General features: G+C 38.0%; 1 protein-coding gene and 1 non-coding gene across 2 annotated transcripts in view; both read right to left on the minus strand.

The window, feature by feature from the left end:
- KIF27 (kinesin family member 27) overlaps positions 1-16,755 on the minus strand; it is a 111,155-nt gene that overhangs the window by 6,974 nt on the left and 87,426 nt on the right. The window contains exons 15-17 of the mRNA XM_049770699.1: positions 9,740-9,946; positions 7,605-7,803; positions 5,584-5,748 (exon numbers count right to left, since the gene is read on the minus strand). Of these exons, the coding sequence (XP_049626656.1) occupies positions 5,584-5,748; positions 7,605-7,803; positions 9,740-9,946 (571 nt within the window). The remainder of the gene's footprint in view (positions 1-5,583; positions 5,749-7,604; positions 7,804-9,739; positions 9,947-16,755) is intronic.
- On the minus strand, positions 15,185-15,291 carry LOC126004634 (U6 spliceosomal RNA). Its single transcript, XR_007493902.1, has one exon. It is a non-coding gene; the product is annotated as a U6 spliceosomal RNA (small nuclear RNA).

Here is a 16,755-nt window from a genome sequence, read left to right on the forward strand (position 1 = left end):
CAAAGAAAGATACACATGTAGCTCTTTGTCAAGAGCTCTCAGTCTCTCTGTCTTTAGTTTTTATAGCAATCAGGCTTGAAAAGCTCATCTCATACAGATATATAGTGGAAAATGGGAGCAATGTCAAAATTTGCCAGAATGGGGAACTCCATGGCAGTATCCAACCAAAAACTGTCCAAAGGTAGATCAGCAAATCTTAGCTTAAAACCATAATTCTGTCTCAGTTCAGTTAGTTCCTCCTGCTCCTGTAAAGTCATGTCTTTTCTACTAACTCAGTGGTCTCAAACTCGCGGCCCAAAGGCTATTTGCGGCTCTCCGTACAACATTTTGTGGCCGCGGCCGGCCTTCAAATATCGTAGTATTCGCGATTATTAGCTTACCAAATAATTGCAATAAAAATCGCATTAGTAAGAAAAAAATTGCATTAAACATTCGCATACTCTGAGCAGTTCCATTCGGGGTATGCAAATGTTTAATGCAATTTTTGCGATTTTTTTTCTTACTAATGCGATTTTTTATTGCGAATATTCAGTAAACGAAATCCCTTATGCGGCCCTGACTCAGCCTGACTTTGCCTCCTGCGGCCCCCAGGTAAATTGAGTTTGAGACCCCTGCACTAACTGATGCTGAGCTATAAGGGTCCTTGATCCAGTCAAGGCATTCAGTAGAGACTGAAGAGAAATACAATGACAATTTATCCTTGAGTGTTTTTAACTGTTATCTCACACAGTGCAGCAGTGTGAACACCTTGCCATTGATTGATGAGTGTGAACATTTCAAGATTGCCACCTTCCACATGTTGATGCCAGAGTTGCACCTTTGAACGGAATCCATTTATTTTTTCTGTATTTGTAAGCAGGTTTTCATTTCTGCCTTGCATTCGTGTGTTCAGTTCATTCAGATGATGAAAAATATCTGCCAGGTATGCCAGCCTTGCACACCACTCATCACTTGCAAGCAGCTTTGCGTAATCTGACCTCTCATTTGTCAGAAACACTTTAGTTTCCTCCCATAACTCATATACACAAACCAATACCTTGCCATGCGACAACCACCGGATTTACGTATGAAACAGCAAGGTTTTATGCTTCACTCCCATGCAACTTTTCATGGGTTGTGACTTTACAAAGTTTACCATGCACACATCATCATCCAACACAGGAACTAGGTATGCTGGTAAAGTCTTGGCTATGAGGGCCTCTCGGTGTAAAAAAAAATGCATAACAATCACACCTGGATTTCTTTTCTTCGTTCTTTTTACAAAACTTCTGGTACGCCTGACTATGGCTGCAGCTCCATCAGTGCAAACACTTATGCAGTTTTCCCAATTAAGTCCTCCTTGTTCAAGGTATTCTTGATGTGACCTGAAAAATTTCTCCTGTTATATTGTTCTGGCAATGCCTGGCTAAAAAAAAAAAAAAAGACATTTTCTCTAATTGCATCACCATCCACAAAACACACATTGGCCAAGAGTTGAGCATGTCCACTGATAACAATAGACACTCACCAAGTTGCAATGCAAATTTCTCAGTAATATGGATCTTTTCCAAAACCACACTTTTAATGTCTGAAGACATGCCATTAATACGAACGGAAATTGTGTTATCTGAGAGAGGGACTTTGGCTATTTCCTTAGCTGCTTCAGGTCCAAGCATCTGTTCTACAATAGCTTTGCAGGTGGGAAGTATTAATGTTTCTGCCACAGTATGCGACATTTTTGACTTGGCTATAAGCTCAGCAACTTGATAGCTAGCTTTAAGAGCTCTTTCATTTACTTTTGTGGTTTTTCTTATGAAAGTTGCCTGTTTCTCTATGTTTTCATGCAGGCAAACAACAAAGTCCACATTCTTATTTTGAAGTGAAGGGTATTTTGTTTGGAGGTGGCATTTAAGTTTACTGGGGACCATAGCATAGTGGAGTTGGTTTCTTTGCATCTCCAGTGAAAGTAAATCCAAATGAAATATAGCTTTTGCTATATTGCCTTGTGCCAGAGAATTTGCTTGAGCTAACCATCTTTGCTTTCTTTTGATCTCCACTCATACTTGGGCTTTCATCTGGTGTGGCACGAAGTTGAGTCCACTGCTGATATATCTAGAGTCCCCAAATATCTCCCAAATTTGTTCAGAGTCCAGTTCTTTCCTTTTCAAAAACTTATTCATCACTGCAGTATCTGCTTCTGTCTCTCGGTACTTAACTGCACTGTCTCCTCCAGATAGCTGCTGTCACACTCAGCACTCTTCTGCTCAGTTCTCTATCCAGATCCATCAGTCAGCGCTCTTCTGTGTCTGCGATAATCCTCCAGAGTTCAGCTCTTCTGCACATCAGAGATCTACTGTGATGTCTCCTTCTGTCAGTGTAACAGTGACACCATAGCCATTTATAGTCCATAACATGCGCTTCAGCTCACAAATAGACCAGTCATTATTCAAAAAAATTATTGGTCTATTGCCAGGGCATACTTAAGCTTTTAAGGGGGCTCAGCCCACCAGATGTATCCTCAGATTTTCCTGGCGAGTAGAACTAATTTAACCCCCCTGGGGTTCCTCAAAAGGCCCACTGTGGACACCTTTTTCCCCTGCGTGGATGGTTGAGGAATTTCCAAAGAGACGCCTGGCATTACATTTCAGCCAGTATTTGACTCTCTCCTTTGTATATATCAGGCAAAATAATAGCCTCTATCAAATAATTTGGCTCAGAAATTCCAGCACCAAAGTTTATTTGAGTACCCCTTTTTCTGGATATAGCCAGCCCTAAAAGCAAAGACAATTTTTCTCTTTGCAACTGCAGTTTCTGGAAATCAAGGGCGTAACCAGAATGCAGATCTTAACTACTAACCCTCCTTTACAAATAGGGAAGCTCAATCTTGGGGATTTGGTACCTCCCTTCACTTAACCTCTAAATTCTAAAACAATAGAGTCCAGCCTAGAAAGACCAAGTTTCTAGATATTTCCTACTTCCTCCTAATTCTGATTTTTGCATTTAAAGTAAGCTTGCAAAGAGTTGTGACCTTTTTCCTTGTAACTTAGAATTTTTAGTCACACCCATAGCTTAGGTATTGTTATTGTTATACTAGGCTTTATGATTACAATTATACTTCACCTGTGGCTAATTTTACCCCTATAAATTCCCCTGCTCAAAAAATTAAACTTGTCGCAATTCTGCCAGAAACATGTTGACCCCATATTCTCTGTGTGGTTTCATTTATTTTATATTTTATATTTGGCCACTCGTGCTCCCGCTTTCCTCTCGTGTAGTGCTATGACCCACGAGAGTTGCTGAGACGCATTACGTCTACAGCAGTCTATTTGTGAGCCGAAGCTGCATGTTTTGGATGAAATTTGAATTTTTCCCATGGCACTCCAGACAATATTTCACAGCACTTGTGCTGAACTACAAACAATAAACCAACACAATAAAGAGGCAAACTAAAAATTCAATATTCAATCTATTACATTTGTAGATACAATGAGGTAGAAGAAAAACAAATTTTTTAAAGTCCTTTCATAATTACATTCCCCCCAAAATCAAGTATCTGGCAATTAATCTCACAAAGAAGGTGAAAGACTTATATAAAGAAAGCTAGAAATCACTATGAAAAGAAATAGAAGAAGGGGCCATACAGATAGAGCAAGGGTTAAAGAACTTGTCTAGCATGGATGACCCTGGTTCAAATGCCAGCAACATCTATGATTCCCTGAACACCGCCAGGAGTGATGTCTGGGTACAGAACCAAAAGTAAGAGTTTTGAGAACCACGGTGTGTGTGTGTGTGTGTGTGTGTGTGTGTGTGTGTGTGTGTGTGTGTGTGTGTGTGTGTGTGTGAAAGAGAGAGAGAGAGGGAGGGAGAGAGAGAAAGAGAGAGAGAAAGAAAGAAAGAGAAAGAGAGAGAGAGACACAGAAGAAGATGCAAAGGACATGGAAACATAGTCCCAGTCCCAGTTTATAGATCAAAAGAATTACTATAATTAAAATGACTTTTCTATGTAGTTGAAGTGATAGTATAGTGGGTAGGGTGATTACCTTGCACACAGCCTAACCAGATTCAATCCTTGGAATCCCATATGGTCCCCAGAACCCAGCAGGAAAAATTTGAGTGCAGAACCAGGAGTAACTAAAGCACCACCAGGTATGGTCCCCCAAACAGACAAAAATTTAATTAAATAAATAAAATAAACATCCTATCCAATATACTATTCAATACAATCCCTATTAAAATTCCCATGGACAAATACAGCTAAGATTGAAATGGAGTAATAAAACTCCCTCAATAGCCAAAGTAATACTAAGAAAAAAATGAAAAAAAAAAAAAAAAAAAAAGAAGATGGGATGTGTTGTTTCCCTAAAAGCATAAATTTTCATCAAAGCTATAGTAATCAAAATTGTATGGGGTTCATACTGAATGGACTGGGTTGAGAGAAGAACATACTGAAATCTCTCATATAATAAATATGAAGAAACATAGTAAGGATATAAATAAATAAATAATAGTCAAAGTAGGAGATTCAGAGGGAATGAATGTTGTGTCAAGGGATAATGGTAGATACTTTGTTAGTGGATGTGGCATACATAGCAACACGGTATTCTGGAAACATTAATAGTACTATATATCATGGTGCTTGAATTTTTATAAAGTAGATACAATGTTACAGAAATATTAAATTATATGGGACTTGATTAAACATGGCACATTTACTGTTAGTCTTTTAGGGGGCCACACTCAGACTGCTTCAGAGATACTCTTGGCTTGGAGCTCTGGGGTTGTTCCTCAGCAGTGATCAGGGGGACAGTTAGTTCTGGGGATGGAACTCAGGACTCTTGTATACAAAGCATATGCTCCAACCCTTTGAGCTCCAGTCAAAAAAAAAGTTATGTTTTAATCATAGCAATACAATAACTTCATGACACTTTTTATGTAGTATTCAATTGTATCCCTTCACTTCATGTAAAAGTACACGACAAGTCTATCTACATACAGTTATGCAAGAAAACATTTCTGCCTCAAAGGGTTGTATTATATTTTTAATTATAGAGGTCATGAAAAGATATATTTATCATAGAAACATACACTTTATTTTACCTTTTTCTTACTCTATTTTAAATATATTATAATCAGGAGGCTTAGTTTACTATAAAACTAAAAACAACATGTAACTTAGATTAAATGAATTAAGGACCATAAAAGCTTGTGGCACATAATAGTTAATCAACGATTATCCCTCTCACATGCATACATTTTTTAATTTACTTCTCACTTGATACACTAGATCAGTGTTTATCAACTAGACTAGAGCAATACAACCCAAGGATATTCCAAGGGGCCTATGGTGAAATCATGTAAATGGGGGGTCATGTCATGAAACCAGGGGACCAATCAGTAGGACAGGGTGACCACAGGAAGAAAACAAGGTTGGAAGGGCCAGGGTTGGGAAAAGGTTGAGAAAAAATAGATAATTAATTTTTATTTTAGAGACACAAATATCTAATACTGAATAATCCAATAGACTAGGAAAAGCTCCACTATAAATAAGGCATTTCTTTACCAAATGCTAATGAATTGTCTGCATGACAAATAACACTGTCTTACATTCAGATGGTACTATCTGCCGCTGAATCGATTCCCCTACCAATTCTTTAACTTTCTTCTTAAGATCTCTGCTGGTTTTCTTATAAAAATAAAGATCTTTTTCCAACTGATGAATTTTATCTTCATATGTCTGTAAAGTTTCCATAATGCCTTCCCCATCTTGCTCTATAAATAAAAAAAATTATTTGAAATAAGAGAAAAAAGGATAAACATAAGATGTTACTATAAATGGTATATAATGAAACAAAGCAAGAATGTGGCCAGTAGTCAATGTTAACAAACCCTAGAACTGATTTTACAACAGCTACCAAGTGGTGAAGAGAGAGGAGTTGAAGGCAGGGGAAAATTAGTCCCAGATAATATTTAAAAATAGCGAGCATGTTACACATATTGGTTAACTGAATTTGTGTTCAGCTACGATTTGGATCCTTTTGTATTTTTTTGGGGGGGCCACACCCATTTGACGCTCAGGGGTTACTCCTGGCTATGTGCTCAGAAATCGCCCCTGGCTTGGGGGGACCATATAGAGACCAAATGGGTCCTACGCTAGCGCTTGCAAGGCAGACACCTTACCTATAGCGCCACCTTCCGGTCCCCCTTTTGTATGTTAAGATTTTTTTATTGGGGCATATACTTAGTTGCAGAGGCTGAAGTGCTTGCCTTGCATACACCCAACCAAATTCTATCTCCAGCACCATATGTCCCCAATACATCCAGGAGTGATCCCTGAGGGCAGAGCAAGGCTTAGCTGTGATTCCAGCCAGATGTGACTCAAAACAACAACTTTTTTTTTTTTTTGGTTTTTGGGTCACACCTGGCAGCACTCTGTGGTTACTCCTGGCTCCACGCTCAGAAATCGCTCCTGGCAGGCTCGGGGACCATATGGGATGTCGTGATTCGAACCACCATTCTTCTGCATGCAAGGCAAACTCCCTACCTCCATGCTATCTCTCCGGCCTAACAACATTTTGTAGGTACCTGTATAACTGCACTGGGAGGCCCAAAGTCAACAGGCAGTACAGGCCACATCCAACTATGCTGTGGCTGCAGGGAGGTGCCATTCAGATTCTGGGCCCCAACTCTGGAAGTCTCATACAAAACACATGCTGAGTCTGATGTCATGTGCAAAAAATACATATCTTCCAGTAAAAAGTCAGTGTTCACTCCAATATTTCACCATATAATTGTACATTTATATCCAACTTAACTACCCTCCTGGTAATCACTACTTGGCCTTTTGTTTTCTTTGTGTTTGGGTGACATCTGGCAGTACCAAGGGCTTTCTCCCATCTCTGCACTCAGGGAACAAGCCACCAGGTTCAGGGGTCCATATGGAGTGCCAGGGATAGAACGCACATAGGCTGCATACAAGGTCCTACCTGCTATATTATCGTTATAGCCCCACTATTGGTTTTCTCTTTTTTAATTTTTTTGGGTTTTGGGCCACACCCAACTATACTCAGGGGTTACTACAGGCTATGTAGTCAGGAATCACTTCTGCAGGGCCATATAGAATGCTTGGTATAGATCCCAGGTCATCCTGGTTGGCTGTGTGCAAGGCAAACGGCCTACCACTATGCTATTGTTCTGGCCTCTACTTAGTCTTTTAAAGGCAGATTAAGAAAAAACTTTAATGTAGAAAAATCAATTGGAAAAATTAACAAATATAACCATATATCTAAGAGCCTGATAATTTTAGTTTTGTGAAAGGAAAATATTTTAAATAGCATAATATTCTAGAGAAACACATTTTTTGACTTTTTAGCACAAAGCCTGAAGTTGCTTCATATTTCTAAAAACTAAATCAACAACAAACTTAGGCAGAAAGAATAAAAATGTAAGTATAAAATAAGCTCATCACAGTCAATCATGCCAACATGTAATCAAAATACCAAAATCCTGTAAAAGTAACACTAATTTGTCCAAACTGGGTCTTTAAATGATCAAATGCTGGACTATCTTCATCCCAAAACCTCCTTCTATGGGTTGTCTTTATATGACTGCCAAGAAAAGTCAGGTACCTTTGAGATGATGTAATAGTAACTGCATCTTTTGCTCATGCTCCTTTTGCTGAATAGTCATTTTCCTATCACACTGTGCTTTCAGATGTTGCAGGGCGGATTCCAGCTCACGAACCATATTATCCTGTTCTAGAACTTTCATTTTAATCTCTTCATTTTGCAACTGCAGTTTTCGTTCACCTTCTCGCAAATTAATCACCTAGAAATTACATTATTTGACTTATTATGTAGTGTGTCTTTGTTTTTATTTTGTTTTGCTTTGTTTTTGGGCCACACCCTGTGACAATCAGGGTTACTCCTGGCTATGTGCTCAGAAATCACCTTGCTTGGGGGACTATATGGGACGCCAGGGGATCGAACCAGGGTCCTTCCTAGGTCAGATGCATGCAAGGCAAACACCTAAGCCACCACTCCGGCCCCATGTAATAACAGCCTAATATTACAAACTAAATTACTACTTTTAGGTTTCTTAAAATGAACTTCTTCAAAACATGGTATAGGTAAATGCTTTGTCACATTACACAAAAATAATACAATAACCATTACCATTTGTTGGCTATTTTACATGAGGTTACCATTTAAAATATATGTTTCCAAAAGCAATAGAAACAAAGAGTATGAGAACTGGTCTTTGTAGGAAGCCTGGTGGAGGGGAACACTATGATAGTGGTTGAGGGAAGTAAGTGGTCACTGAAGTGTAGGAAGGAGTACCAGAAGGTGGTAAAGGGTTACGCATAAAACTGTATCAGTAAGTGTTATAAACCAGTGTCTAAAAAAAAAAGTAAGTGCCATAGAGGCAGGATGAGGAAAACTGGTGATACTGGTGAAGAAAGTGGACACTGGTAAAGGGATTGGTGTTGGAATACTGTATGCCTATAACACAATCATGAGTAACTTTGCTAGTCATGGTGACTTAATTAAAAAATATGTTGCTCGGGGCCGGCGAGGTGGCGCTAGAGGTAAGGTGTCTGCCTTGCAAGCGCTAGCCAAGGAAGGACCACGGTTCGATCCCCCGGCGTCCCATATGGTCCGCCCAAGCCAGGGGCAATTTCTAAGCGCTTAGCCAAGAGTAACCCCTGAGCATCAAATGGGTATGGCCCAAAAAACAAAAACAAAAACAAAACAAAAAAATATGTTGCTCTACTAATTACCATTTCATCATTAGTTTGTTTACATTTATAATTATTTAGTTCTATTTCTCTATATTAGAAAATATTAGAAACTTGGGGCCGGAGAGATGGCACGGAGGTAGGGCATTTGCTTTGCATGCAGAGGAACAGTGATTCGAATCCTGGCATCCCATGTGGTCCCCGGAGCCTGCCAGGAGCGATTTCTGAGCATAGAGCCAGGAGTAACCTGGCTGATCACACTGCTGGGTGTGACCCAAAAAAACAAAAAAAACAAAACAAAACAAAAAAAAATAGAAACTAAAGATTCTAGTAACATTGAATCATTCCCAGATTTAATTTCAAAATGACATTATAAGTGGCTGAATTTTGAAAACTATATGTTTCTAAATTATGTATTTATTCCATTGGATTATTCTCTGCATTGATATAAAGTACTTAAGATAATGTCTGTAACTCAAAACTTATTAATACAATGAACTTGTTTCACAAAAAATACTTTTTGGTATTTAGACTATACCCGGTTACACTCAGGGGTTATCCTGGCTATGTGCTCAGAAATCGCTCTTGACTTGAGGGACCACATGGAATACAGGTGGATAGAACTGCGGTCCGTCCTAGGTTAGTACATACAAGGCAAACACTCTACCTTTTGTGTTATCACTCTGACCCCAATATTCCACATTTGGATAAATTACAAAACTTTTAGATGATAGCCTTCAGTACTGTAAAAGAAATCATGCTAAAAATCTGTGTCCATGTACCATTAAACTGGGGTTTGGTTTTTTGAGTCAAACTGGAAGTTCTCGGGGATTACTGTTCTGGGAGGCCTTATACAGTTCTGAGAACTGAAACCAGGTTGGCCACATGGAAGGCAAAAACACCTCACTTCCTTTACTTCTCTGCAGCCTGCAAATCTTCAAACTTTATAATGCTATATTCTAAATGTATTACATTAGAATCTTGATCTTACTTCATGAGAAAATACTCTGTCCCTCAAAAACAAACCTTATTGAAAAATCTGAAAAGAATAGCTCTAGTCTCAGTAGGATTCAGACACATGAGTTTTTCCAAGACATTTGCTTCACTCTGAGAGAGGTTGGGAAACGAAGCACTCAAGGAGTTCTGACGACTCTGGATACTTTCATTCTTGTATTCAATGGCAGCTTCCAAAGCTTCAATCCCTTCTTCAAGTTGGAACAGAACATGTTCTTCCTGGATATAACAGAAATCACTCATTTTTAATGAAATACTATTATTAGGACTTTGTGCATACTTGAGATTTCAGTATGTTTCTTGTGTCTAATGGGCAATCCATTCTACTGAATTGAAATAAAACAATGTTTGAGTGCTTGCTGTGCTATGTAATGCATCTAAACACACACATATCCTAGCAATAAATCTTTTGTATTTTGCATATACAAAAAGAGGCAAAATTTTAGGTGAATTATCAAGGAGTACAATAAATAAAGTCTCAATTCACAGAATTTGCAGTATTATTATGTATCTCCCTCCACAGCTCTAAAGTACACATTATGTGCTAGTAAGATCTAGAGACTTCCTCAGGGATATTTTTAAGGATTAATCATAAGACTATATTGGTAAGGAGGAAAAAAACAGATTTTTAAAATAGTATTTAAGGATATGATACTTCATAAAATGCCTAAGAGAAATCATTAGAGATAAAATAAAAGCATTAAAAATAGTAGTAAGACAAGTTTGTTTGCGGGAGGTAACACCCAGAGGTACTCAGGTCTTACTCCTGGCTCTATGCTCAGAACACTCCAGATGACACTCAGGGAACTATAAGTAGTGCTTGGGATCAAATGGGTTGGCTGCATGCAAGCTTGCACCTTAATCCCCATGCTTTCTTTCTGTCTCTAGAATAACATTTTTTTCTAATATTGTTTTTTGGAAAAAAATTCTGACAAGTTCTCAGAAAATATAATGGTACTCTAAAATACACAAACTTGATGAATCTCTAAATCTCTTGTATTTTATTACTTAAGACTTTCTGAGGCTTATATATTTGTATCTGTAAGTTTTACCACATGTAAAACTACAGGTAGTAGAGTGCACCTCAGTACCTATTAAGTTCTTAGAGGCAGGCTGTGTTGTACATACTCATGTTTTTACTGTCCACTAAAATACATATCACACTTTCGAAATTCAAACCGGGGCTGGCAGAGTTCAGGCAAATACCCTACCAATTGCGCTATTGCTCCAGTCCTAAAATCAACATTTTGTTGTTGTTGTTATTTTTGTTTCTGGGCCACACCCGGTGATGCTCAGGGGTTACTCCTGGCTAGGCACTCAGCAATCACTCCTGGTTTGGAGGACTATATGAGAAGCCTAGGATTGTACTGAGGTCTGTCCTGGATTAGCCACATGCAAGGCAAACATCCTACCACTGTGCTATAGCTCCAGCCCCTAAAATAAACATTTCTAATCTGCTAAAGAATTACATGTTACTTTAGAGGTCCTTTATTAGAATTACAAGAAAATTTATCTGTTCCAGTATGACTGAATAACTGGTTTCATAATCATTCCGTAAAGAAGAAAATAATACTCACCTTTTAAAGAAAAAAATTCTGAAAGGTATTTAAGTAAATAAGAGAAACAAGAAAATAAAAATAAGTTATTTAAAAACATATTGAACTTCTGAATGCTTACTTTGATAATGTAAAAGAAAACAAATGTGGAAAGCATTTGTTTCTAGTTATTGTCTCTAATTTGGCACAAATTTAGTTTTCATAGTTTGGATTAAATAAGGAAGAACCATAATAATCTGACTATAGAAACCTGAGGCTTGCCAACTTCAGTGAGGCTTCAAGGTATAAATATTTGTAGTTCCCTCTCCCCCAACAGTGGTAATGGGAAATGGTCCCAGCATGGATGAAAACTTTCCACAATCCAAACTACATATTATTAAAAGTTGTCTATGCTTAATCACATAGCCCTGTTTTTCAATCTTTAATGTATTCCGAGGATCTTGTTAAAATATGAATTTATAATTCGGCAACTCTGGGGGCGGGGGTTCCGAGGATCTGCATTTCTAGCAAGTTCTCAGGTGATGTTGCTGCTCCTTGTCCAGAGGTCACACTGAGAGCCACAAGGACTTAGAACAGTGATCTGCAAATATTTTAGGAACAAATAGCCCTATCAGTAAAAAGGCAATAACTAACAAATAACTAACAATAACTTACAAACTAACAAAAGCTTTTAAGCAAGCACTATGTCTACACAACCATACACATATACACACAAGCCACACCTGATATTGCTCAGGGCTTTCTCTTGGCAGTGCTGAGATAGCAATATGTGCTTGGTGTCATGAATTGAGACTGGATCAGCCAGCTTCACACCTGTACTATTTGTCTGGACCCATATATGTATATTACAAGTTATATGCATCTTATAATTCTTTTTTTTTTTTTTTTGGTTTTTGGGCCACACCCGGTGATGCTTAAGGGTTACTCCTGGCTAAGCACTCAGAAATCGCTCCTGGCTTGGGGGACCATATGAGACACTGGGGGATTGAACCATGGTCTATCCTAGGCTAGTGCAAGCAAGGCAGATGCCTTACCGCTTGTGCCACCGCTCCAGGCCCAGCATCTCATAATTCTTAAAATATAAATAAAGTTTAGGCACGGGTGACAAAAAAAATAAAGTTTAAAGGATGAAATCAGCATTAAACAAAGTTTAAAGGGTGAAAAACATAGAATTTCTGATTGTAATATTTTATTTCTATGATTTGCTTACTAGGCATTACTAGAAAATAGAATTAAACTTATATTTTTATTTCTGGAGCTCATCAAAAGAGGTGAAGTAACTTATACAAATTGGTCAATAATTCTATACTAGTATGGTGATCTAAAATATTTAATTTCCCATTAACTTTCACAATTAAATGGAAATTTTGTTTGTTTGTTGGGGGGTCACACCAGGCTCTGTACTCAGGGATTACTGCTGGTGAGCTTGAGGAACTACATGCTGGGGATAGATCCTGGTTAGCTGCATGCAAGACAAGCACTCTAGCCACTGCACTCTCTCCAACCCCATAGGAAAATATTTTAATTGATAAAGAGAAAATAATTCTAAATCAGTTTAAAGGTATAAAAACAGCAACTCAAATTTCACTGTCTTATGCCCCATCATGTCTAGTTAGTACTATTAGCTTTAATATGAAGCAGTGGTTAGAACAGGGCTCACTGATGAGCTGTGATATAGAAACAAGGACATGGAAGAGGCTGCAGAGCAGTTTCTTTGGTAGTAGCTATCTTGTTGAGGCTTATCATTCCCTCAAGCCAATACAGAGTGTATGCTAAATAGCTTACACTATTTAAATTTTCCCCACTAAAACCAAAATAATGTAGATTTCATTATACAGATCCACATGTAATAGAAAAATAAGAATATGAATGATACTTCTTTGTTCTTCTGACATTCTTCAATACCTTAATATGGTATTCTATTTTAAATGACTGCTTGACCAATCTATATCATGCCTTTTATAATCTCAAAATTTTTGGGTTTTTGGTGTGGGATGAAAATGTGCCCTGGATCTCACCCCTCCTAAGAATATCTCCAGAAACTTAATGGGAATATGTATATTTTCTTTGTATGTTTAATTCCTCAATAATTATACCTCTTAGTGTGTTTATTTCCAAATATAAAGGTAGCCTCCTCCATGCCTTTTTTTTATTTCTCTTATTTTTGTTCTGCTTGGTATGAAATTCTAGAAGAAAAGTCTTGCTTGGGATAAAAGTTCAAGTCAAAACCTGGGCACACAGATTGTATAGCCTGCCATTCTTTTTTTTTTTTTTTTCAGGCCACACCCGTTTGATGCTCAGGGGTTACTCCTGGCTAAGCGCTCAGAAACTGCCCCTGGCTTGGGGGGACCATATGGGATGCTGGGGGATAAAATCGCGGTCCTTCCTTGGCTGGCACTTGCAAGGCAGACACCTTACCTCTAGTGTCACCTCGCCAGCCCCAAATGCACCAACAGTATGGCATCATTCCCTTTTGCATAGGCATACTAAAAAAGGGAAAATCTTATGTATAGAAACAAGCTCTTATCTATTTGGGATAAGAACACATAAATTTTATAATACAGGTGTGCCTGAACATTTGTCATGGGGCTTTTAGACCCCATGTGATTGGACAGTGACCATTCAACCCCAAACCCTAGATCCCAAACTTAGAACTGACACAGTTCCCTGCAACAGCACCAGGAATCAAACTCCCCCTGGGGAGTTCCTAATACCGATCTGACACCAATTAGCTCCAGGCTATATTGATACGACATACTGATGACAAAGAAACAGCAACAACCTGATCTAAAGGAAGGTTGCCCTACCTCATTACCTAATGGTAAGATTAAATCAGAAGACATTTTATCCTTTGATCTACAAAAATCAAGATTACTAATTACAGAAGACTGACTCTGACAACCAAGACTGAGCAGAATATTTTCCTTGGACTAAAAAGAAAAAATTCTATCCTAGGCTTCATCCTAGGATTTGTACAAAAATCAAGATCTCTAATTCCAGAAGTCTGATTTTGATAACCATGACTGAGAAGAACTTCTAGAATCATAAGAAAAGACTTTATCCTAGGCTTTGTCTTAGGATCTGAGCAAGAACCAATATCACTAATTACAGAAAACTGACTACAATAACTGTGATGGAGCAGAACTTCTGGAACCATAAAGAAAGACTCTATCCTAGACTTTATCCTAGGATCTGTGCAAATACCAAAATTTCTAATTAGGTGATACCAGGGACAAACAGTCTAATGAACATTGAGTGGAAATAAAAAATGATCAGACAAATACCAAACCCAAAGTCAATGACAATAGAATCAATATACCCAATCTATAACTAGCTATACACAAAGGTGACCTGTTATACTAGCAGTCTAGGGGTCAAGGAGGGATGTATGGATGCATGTGGGGAACAGGGGTCGAGGGAGGACAACGCTGGTGGTGGGAATGGCCTTAATACACTGTCACTATACATCTTAAATATAACTGTGAAAGACTTATAATTCACATTGATCACAATAAAAATTATAAAAAAAATTTTTTTGTTTTATTTTGGGACCACATTTGATGGTCCACAGGAGTTACTCCAAGATCTACACTCAAGAATTATTCCTAGGGGCTGGAGAGATAGCAATTAGGTAGGGCATTTGCCTTGCATGCAGAAGGATGGTGGTTCAAATCCCAGCATCCCATATGGTCCCTTGAGCCTGCCAGGTATGACTTCTGAGTGCAGAAGTACTACTTAGGAGTAGCTCCTAAGCACTGCTGGGTGTGACCCAAAAACAAAAAACCAAAAAAAAAAAAGACCTAGAAGGCTTGCAGAAACCATATGTGATGTCCAGGACCGAATCTGAGTCAGCCATGTGAAAGACAAATGCCCTACTAATTGTACTATCTTTTTTTTTTTTTTTAATATGGAACACTTCATGAATTTGCATGTCATCCTTGCACAGGGGCCATGCTAATCTTTTCTGTATCGTTCTAATTTTAGTATATGTGCTGCCGAAGTGAGCACCAATTGTACTATCTTTCCAGAATCTATATTTTTAAAAACATTTTTGCTTTTGGTTTGGGGCCACATGCCCCAGTATAGGTACTATGGTACTATGATTAGGATCTATGATTAGGTACTATGATCCTGCTTCTGGTGGTGCTCAAGGGACAATATGTGGTGCTAGAATAAAATGGAACCAGCTGCAAACAAGTACCTTAACTCCTGTACTATCTCTACAACACATAATCCATCTCAAGATTCTAATCCATAATACTGCGTTTAAGGATCTATTCCTAAATGATTGGTGCATTATTGGTATAAAAATATGAATAGGTGTAGTATATTATCTGCAAATTTCTTTATATTTATTAGGGTTTAGTTTTATTTTTCCCATATAGAATATGAATTCTTAAGCATAATTCTCTGTACTTCACTTTTTTTACCTATGGCCCCAAAAATGGTATTGAGCAGGCAACAATGTATTTAATATGTATATTTTTATCCTAGGGTCTATTTTGAAATCTACAACTTTGGAGTTGAAATTTAATAATATTTGGAGGATAGCTTGATTGTGTCATTATCTGCTCAGAAGTTACCCAACTGAAGTTCTAGTTCCTGCTTACATGTAAGTAAAAGCTTAAGTACCACAACCTCCCAGTCAGTCTACAATTCTTTGATCAATTTATGAGCAATAACCTAATTTCATTAAACTCTTCTTCTTGTTCCTTTGAAACTATCTTTACCAACAACTGCTCTAATCTAAAACACAAGAAAATTTCAAAGATGCATGATTTCTAACTACTCACTTTCTCTTAGAAATATGCCATAGCATTGTAATAACACTGATCATAAATACTTGTGGAAAAAATTTCAGGCTAAAGTTCCAAGAAACTGAGAAAGACACAACTGGCACTGGAGTCCTCTTTGACTCAGAAGAGCCATTTTTTTTTCTGGCCACACCCAGTGACGCTCTGGGGTTACTCCTGGCTATCTGCTCAGAAATCGCTCCTGGCTTGGGCGATCATATGGGATGCCGGGGGATTGAACCACAGTCCATCCTAGGAAGAAGAGCCATTTTCATCCTAGGTAAGTATACCCTGAGAAGAGCATGGTTGCTCTGATTTTCTCTGTGGTCATGTATATTTTTTAGTCAATAAGCACTAATGCAACACATAAAACATACCACTACACTGGGTCACAATGGGAACGCAATGCTGAATCCCACTGTGCTTAGTGCATGATGATAATAATTCTAAAGTTATAAGCCACCTATACAGCCTTTATGATCTTTAGTGAAGAAATTAGGGTTTTGTTCAAGAAACTCAAAGAAACTATGGAATGGATAGCCAATAAGACTAAGAGACTATGAGAGCAAAAATGAGAAAATTTCAAACAGAAGTGACAGAATTAAAAAATATTGGTATAGATGAAATAAAAAATTCACTAGAAGGTCTCATTAACAGAGTAACAGCTACTGAGAACAGA

This window comes from Suncus etruscus, chromosome 3 (assembly GCF_024139225.1).
Source record: "Suncus etruscus isolate mSunEtr1 chromosome 3, mSunEtr1.pri.cur, whole genome shotgun sequence".
Taxonomy (NCBI): Eukaryota; Metazoa; Chordata; class Mammalia; order Eulipotyphla; family Soricidae; genus Suncus; species Suncus etruscus.